This window comes from Micropterus dolomieu, unplaced genomic scaffold (assembly GCF_021292245.1).
Source record: "Micropterus dolomieu isolate WLL.071019.BEF.003 ecotype Adirondacks unplaced genomic scaffold, ASM2129224v1 contig_1182, whole genome shotgun sequence".
Lineage (NCBI taxonomy): Eukaryota > Metazoa > Chordata > Actinopteri > Centrarchiformes > Centrarchidae > Micropterus > Micropterus dolomieu.
Genome location: NW_025730172.1, coordinates 1 through 7,284, shown reverse-complemented (window position 1 = coordinate 7,284; position 7,284 = coordinate 1). Strand labels below are relative to the sequence as shown.

Genomic DNA, 7,284 nt, shown 5'->3' with positions numbered 1-7,284 from the left:
ACACTTATGTATGTACTGTCTGTAGTAAGTGTAACACTGAACAAAAAAAAAGGCCTAAGTCATTATGATGAATGGAGAAGAAGTGTTTTCCATTCATCATAGTGTTTTACATTGAGCACATCAGTGTTCAACTGGTTCTTATGAATGTCTATTCATATGATGGTTTGTGTGTGTCATTTGAAAACAAAATACCATTTTGAGAAGAAATAACATTGTTTTGAATGTAAAGTTTCATTTTGCAGGAGAATTGAGGGGTTTTGCCCATTGTGTGTGTGTGTTTTGATTTGTGTGTAGAGTTCTGAGAATATGAGGCATTCTTTCAGAAAACGTGTGTAAACAATCGAGGAAAAACTACAGTAAGTCCTAGAGAAGTGGTGACAACAACTGCGCAGAGGGGGTCCAATGTAAGTTTTTTTTGTCATAGGGCCCAAAATTCCTGGTGTGTGTTCAGCACAACACACCAAACAACAAATTATTCTGCCCAGCGTCCTGTCTTTGGTCTGGGACAGGCCCAGGCCCAGTTTGTGTTTCAACCTGGGTAGTTGTGTGCTAACTGAGCGCAACTTGTGCTTATTGAGTGAGCAATATTGAATGTTATTGTTTTCTCAATGACCACATGGTGTAGGCAATGAGAAATGAAGGGGTTTGTGTGAAGAGTTTAGGGAAATGGGTATGCTTTTTGAAAAATGGAGTTATGGTTTGTAAATTTTAGTTCAAAAGCCTGGTTATAGTGTTTAAGCAATGGAGAAAAACTAATTAAATGCAGTTCTTGAACCATTTGGAGTAAATGCATGGTTTTGGGGCTTCTCTGAAAGATAACACTCTGAAGTGTCTAACCCAAAAGTCAGAATCACTATAAATCCTACTGGATTTGATTCATATAAGTTTAAACACACTAAATAATATATTTTTTTATTTCCATGCAGACAACCACAGCATAAAGCCTTACCTAGTCCAATTTTAAACTTTACACCAATACCATGAATAAGGAATATTTTACACAGGTTTTTCTAAGGATTTGTCTTAGCAAATTTTTTCAAAAGCAATACTGCCCCTTTGCGGCAAGGTGCTGCTGCTGCATCACGCCGTAGATTGACGCTGATGTGTTTTTTTGCTGGGAGATCATGACCTTGCTACTTAAAGCTGGATGTCGTTATTTTCAGGATTTTATTGGCTACACAAAGTGCCAGTCATCGGCACAATTGCTTGCAATTGGCTTGGCCTACCCACAAAATAACAGCGGCGGGCCCTTCCTTACAGCACAGGCTCTTGTTGGCTGCTGTAGGCTGTGAAAGGGACATGTGAGCTCCTATTGGGTTGAATTAGCTGTCAGTCAGAAGGTCAGAAGGTCAGAGTTCAGCAGCTAATTTGAAATCAAGATATCACATTTGTTTACATCCAAATCGGAGTTATTACAGTTATAATGACACGTTTGCCGGCAAATATAAAATGATGCAGCAGCAGTCCCTGGGGATTTTTTGATGGAAGAATGTGGTTGGACTAAATGTTTTTCTGGATTGCATCATCTGGACCTTTGACAACCATGTTGACAACATGACAAGACCATTTTTGTTAGAAAATAATCAATCGGTGGATTAAGTTACTATGAGGCTTCAAAGATGAGTCACTTCAATTTTGATGGTACTGGTTCGTCTGACAGAGGCGCTGATTGTACCCGCTGTTGTGACTGTATCTTGAAATCATATAGCAGTTGTGGACACATAACGAGAGCTGCCATCAGAACCTGTTACCACCAGGAATAAGAGGTTTAAGAAGTTATAAAAGCTCAACAACTCAAGCAAGGCATACTGATCTTTAATTTGTTATTTCATTTTGATTTAATATATGAAATGAATACCTACATAAATTCACACTAGTCTAATGTACATCAAAAGTAAATGCTACGTACTTGTATAGCGCCTTTCTAGTCTTTTCGACCACTCAAAGCGCTTTTACACTACATCTGCATTCACACACATTCATACACTGAGCCTAAGTGCTCAAACGGAAACTAACATTCACACTCACTCATACACTGGCGGAACAGCCGCCAGGGGCAATTTGGGGTTCAGTATCTTGCCCAAGGACACTTCGACACACAACCAGGGGGAGCCAGGGATTGAACCGCCAACCTTCCCATTAACGGCCAACACGCTCTACCTCCTGAGCCACAGCCGCCCCAAAAGTGGTTAATACAATTGTTCCTTCTGTTCATACTGTCTCTGTCTGGATCCCACTGTGACTCAATTTCACTATAAGAGATGAGGGATAACAGTCGTTGTTGTGTCAAAAGATACATCCCAAAGTTCACTTGGCACTAATATTCGGCTTCAGCTGTCTGAGTTAGGCAACTGCTAATCAGCAAGAAAACACATTAGGAGAAAGTTTTGTGCTACAGAAACTAACTTGCAAGACACTTGATTTGTCTTTGTCTCATACTCTGTCTTAACATCAAATATTAAATATAAAATGTCATTGTCTCATACTAGTTGTGGTTGACTTTTGGAATTCATTTTAGGTTGCAGATTGTGTCGTCCATCTCAAACACTGTACTTTTGCACATATGAGAATTGCACTGAGAAAGTTAAAAAAGTGTCAACCTACCCGTTGAATTTGTTTGCTGCAGACTGAAAACAGAAACAAGACAAATCATACAGCCACCCTCTCAGGGAAACTACAGCTGTGCTATAGGATAAATGCAAACATCAGTCTGCTAACATGCTCACAATGGCATGCCGATGTTTACCGTGTGAAATGTTCTATGTTCACAATCTTAGTTTAGTTAGCCTGCTAATATTGACACTAAACACAAAAGCTGATTTATTTTGGACGTATTTGGTCATAAAGTGTTGGACAAATACAAATTTTGATCTGATGGTGCAAGATAAAAAGTTACGGGATCAATAAAGCTATTATAATAATATTTTAATAATATCAGCAAAGTCCTCAGTAATTATCTGGGAAACAGATATTTTATATGTTGTCAAATAGTTTATATTTGAGTCTGGAACAAAGTGGTGGATGACATTTATTACCCACAAAAGACCACCACTTCACAAGAGCACATACTTGTTTCTTCAGCTTAAATAAAAAATGTATAACACAAAAGTACACATCACCTCTCAGAGCAGAGAGGACAGAGGAGGTTGCCCCTCTCGCCCCTCCTTTTGCACACCACTGTCAGCCTTTTCATGGATTTGGGTACATTTATTTGGAAGGTTTATGAAAAGTGAACACATAGAAGCAAAATAACATTTGAATAAAATGGAAATTCTGTCCAACTTTCAGTCCACCCTCAGTTGAATGAATAGATTTGAACAGCCCCTAAGATGTAGACGGTGTGAAGTCTCTCTCTCACTTCAGATTCTCACAGACTGAATTTAGCATTCGAAGATCACAGCTTGTGGTAGAAACAGTTCACAAGACTGCCATTCATTCACCAGAACAATAATCCATCAGTCCAATCCGTCACATTTAATGAGAGCAAAGAAACATCACTCCACAATCCAACAGTCTTTAAATCTCACCCATTATATCCTTCACGTTGGAGTACACCGCCACGTCCTCGTCTTCTGAGACACAATGTTTTGACTCCTCATCCTCCACTATCATCGCCTCCTCCTCTTTGTCCTCAAACACTTCACCTTCCTCTCTGTTGTCGTCTTTGCTGTCCTCTTTTACTTGTTTCTTAATTTCAGCGTATTCTGTCTCGGTGGTCTCTTGCTTCTTTGTTGCCTCCCAGGGACTCTTTCTTTTCAACACAGAGAAATTAATGCTGGCATACTCCACATCTTTTGCTCCACCATCAAGATCAGGGGCTGCTTTTTCTGCTGTTACATCTTCTCCTACTTCAGCTGCCTCTTGGTAGTAGGTCAGGTCATCTTCCAGTGCTTGACAAGGATCTATCTGTGAGGTACAATGGAAATGATATGACTCATTCAGCAGCTGCTACAAGCACCAAAACTGTGAGTAATTAAGTGGGAGACTGTGGTACATGTAAAGTACTGCCAACCATTTTCATGAAGTCATTACATAATCTTTAAATCTTGTAATGTTTGGGTATTGGTTGTTTCTATACTATTTAAAAAAAAATCAACTTGAAGCAAGACTTGAAATGTTTTTGAGACATTGTTATCCATCATCATGTGTATCTACTTTTATTATAGTGAGTTTACAGTTACATGTAAGTGGAAATTCAGTGCAGTCTTTTTTCAGTTTGTACATTCATCTGCGCTGCAGAGGAACAAAAAGGACCTGACTATTAAAGCAGGCAGGGTGTTGGCTTTGATAGGATATACAGTGTCTGAAGTTTGCAACAATGCATGTAACAAGTTGTTTTTCATGCTTTAGAGAAATGAGTTCAGGCAAAGCACACAAGTTGTGCTTGCTTGAGTTGACTGTCAGTCGCTGCTTCATTCATGCTTAGCAATGAGCTGACTATGAATTCCCAATCACATTCATGCAGGTGGAAAAGGCAGCCATTAAAATCTAATACTTCTAATTATTACTCTGCCAATGTTGAAAATTCTTCGACAAGCCCAACCTTCTCCTTATATGCTGTGATTTTGGTATTGCTTAATAACCAAAATGTAATGTCTGGGATTCAGTCTCCTTGTTGCTGATCAGATTCATTGAGAGTTCCCTGAATGTGCAGAAAATATTCTGCCAAATCTAACTGTATAACAATTTGTTATTCATGGTCAATTAATCAAATTAGTGTGTTTAAACAATAAAAGCCACATTCACACATATAAAATATAACATTTAATATTACAATTCTGAAAAAAATGAAAACATATATATAAAATATTAGTTAAATGAATATAAATACCAGAGGATCCTCTTGACTAGTCATCATCTCCAGAGTTTCATCCAGATTTACAGAGCTCTGTTTTTTTCTGGGTAGAAAACAAACAAATAAACTATTTAAATGAATATAAGATTATCCACAAATAAAACCAGGGGATAATTATAGATTATCTGGTGTACCTTTGGCATTTCTTTGCCAAAGAGCAAAGGGCTGCTGAAAAGAGTACCCCAATCAAAAAGGCAATGATGATTTTCAGCCATGAAACCATTTTTAATAGTTTACTGGATTGATCTGCAATCAAGAGCAACAAAATAAATGTTGGTGTCCATCTTGTTCAACAATAATATATTTGCAATAGCTTATTTCTTGTGGGAAAAGGTCACAGTAATTAGTGAGAAGAAAAGGCAATGGTCTGCAATAGCAGAAGTGTTTTAGTTGAGGAAACGTACCCTCTTGTTCGGATGCGTTTATTCGGATGGTGAAGTTCTCTTTTGCCTCCCTGCTTGCCTCATTGCTGCTGACACACTGAACAACAGTGCTGTTGTGGTCATTTGATTTTAGGGTGATGGTGCTGTTGACTGTGTGTTTGGACACAGTGGTAATAACAGAGTATTCAGTGTGGTCCTTCAACAGCGGCCATTTAATGGTGGGTAAAGGAAACCCCTCACTGATACACATACAGGTCAGAACCTCTGACTGATTTCTGCATCCAGAGCTGTTCAGGATCTTTGGAAACACTGCAAAAACACAGAATCACAACATCAAACAAAGCGCACAGGAAGCTGACACACACACATCAGGACCTCCGATTAAATAAATCCGGTTAATAGTGTAAAATGTGAACATACACTTCCTTTTCAAGAACATTATTACAGCCTACTTACAAGTCACAGTTATATCAGCATTTACAGTCAGAGTCGTGTCCAGGTGTTTTGCTGTACAGATGTACTGTCCAGAATGTTCTACAGTCACATTGTGAATGACAAGTGTGGCTGATCCAGTGTCGTTCTGCAGGCCAGTCTCAGGTCCATTACGCAGGTGTGTGTTGGAACCAAGAACAGTCCACGTGATATGAGATAGAGGGAAACTTTCAACACTGCAGGTCAGATTCAGAGCATCTCCCTCCTTAACAATCGTATTCCCAGTGATTACAGGCTTTTTCATATCTGTGAAGAAAACATTTGAAGAGAAGATAGAAAACACATTTCTTTGTTTTTTACTTATGCAAGCACACACACAGTTGGTCAAATGTATACATTCACACAATTATAACTAGTCCTGTAGTCCTGTAACTTGAAAAGACTTTCTTCAGGCACTATAGTGACTTTCTTACCCACTGAAATAGGAAAAGTCTGCCATAGTGTATGTGCTACCAGTAATACTTAATAGTTAAATGGGTATGACTCCAAATTATGCATACACTGCCCCTAAAAATATACACGGTATGATATACAGTATATACTTAAAGAGATATATATCCTTTTACACATTGTAAATTAAGTAAATGATCTTGTGATGGCATTCATGCATGGTCGCAGTGTTTTTTTAATATACTACCACTGGAAGGCGCCAAAGTCTCAACATGTTCGAGCTCTACACAGTGGTTTTCACAGACAAGTTTTTATTATTCCAAACACGTGGCTACAGTGAGGACAACCTGGAAGCCTTCACAATGCCTTCAAGGGCTTTTCTTATTTACATTAGAAACTAAGGCAAATAGTCAAAAATGAAATCATCTCAGTTTCAGTTAACTAGAAGAGGAAATACTACATGAAATGTACTTACACATCACTGTTACATCAACGTTTTGGATCAGGGTGTTGTTCAGATGTTTGGCTGTGCAGGTGTACTGTCCTGAATCTTCTGCTGTCATGTTAGCGATGGAAAAAGTTCCTATTCCACTTTCTTCCTGCAGGTAGGTTTCAGTGTCGTTCTGCTGAGTAGTTTCTGTTCCATTTTGCTTGTATTTGTCAGAATATATAGTCCATGTGATTAGAGATGGAGGGAAACTTTCAACACTGCAGGTCAGATTCAGAGTCTCACCCTCCTTCACACGTGTTTTCCCAGTGATTTTAACTTCCTTTACATCTATGAGACAAAGTGATATATGATATTATTTACAATGTTATATAGCACCTCTAAATTCCCAACTTTCCTGTAAGAAGACTGGATTTATAAAATTGAACACAGCTCAGAAAACCATCAGAAGTGACATGAGAGAACATCTCTTAACAAATACTTTAGATGAAAGGTAAATGTGATAACAGACAGTAGGTGCTACTCACAGGTCACATTCAGAGTCACTGTCTCCTCTGTAGTGATGTTATTTGTGAACCTGACCCTGCAGGTGACATTGGTGCCGTGGTGTTCAGCTGAAGAGTTAAACATCAAAGTTGAGCTGTGTCTTTGTGTGACAGCAGTCAGATTCTCAGTCTTGAAAGCAGTGATGTTTCCTGTGATGTGAGAGTCGTTCT

The 7,284-nt window shown here is 38.7% G+C and overlaps 1 protein-coding gene across 1 annotated transcript; it reads right to left on the bottom strand.

The window, feature by feature from the left end:
* Positions 1–3,192: 3,192 nt before the first annotated feature.
* Positions 3,193–7,276, bottom strand: LOC123964214 (sialic acid-binding Ig-like lectin 11; the record flags this gene model as incomplete). The annotated part of the gene is made up of 7 exons (XM_046041306.1): positions 3,193–3,906; positions 4,832–4,898; positions 4,990–5,101; positions 5,260–5,547; positions 5,695–5,976; positions 6,596–6,898; positions 7,096–7,276. Coding segments are annotated over 7 exons (1,623 nt in total), but the record flags the coding sequence as incomplete, so codon positions are not given.
* Between the last annotated feature and the right edge of the window lie 8 nt (positions 7,277–7,284).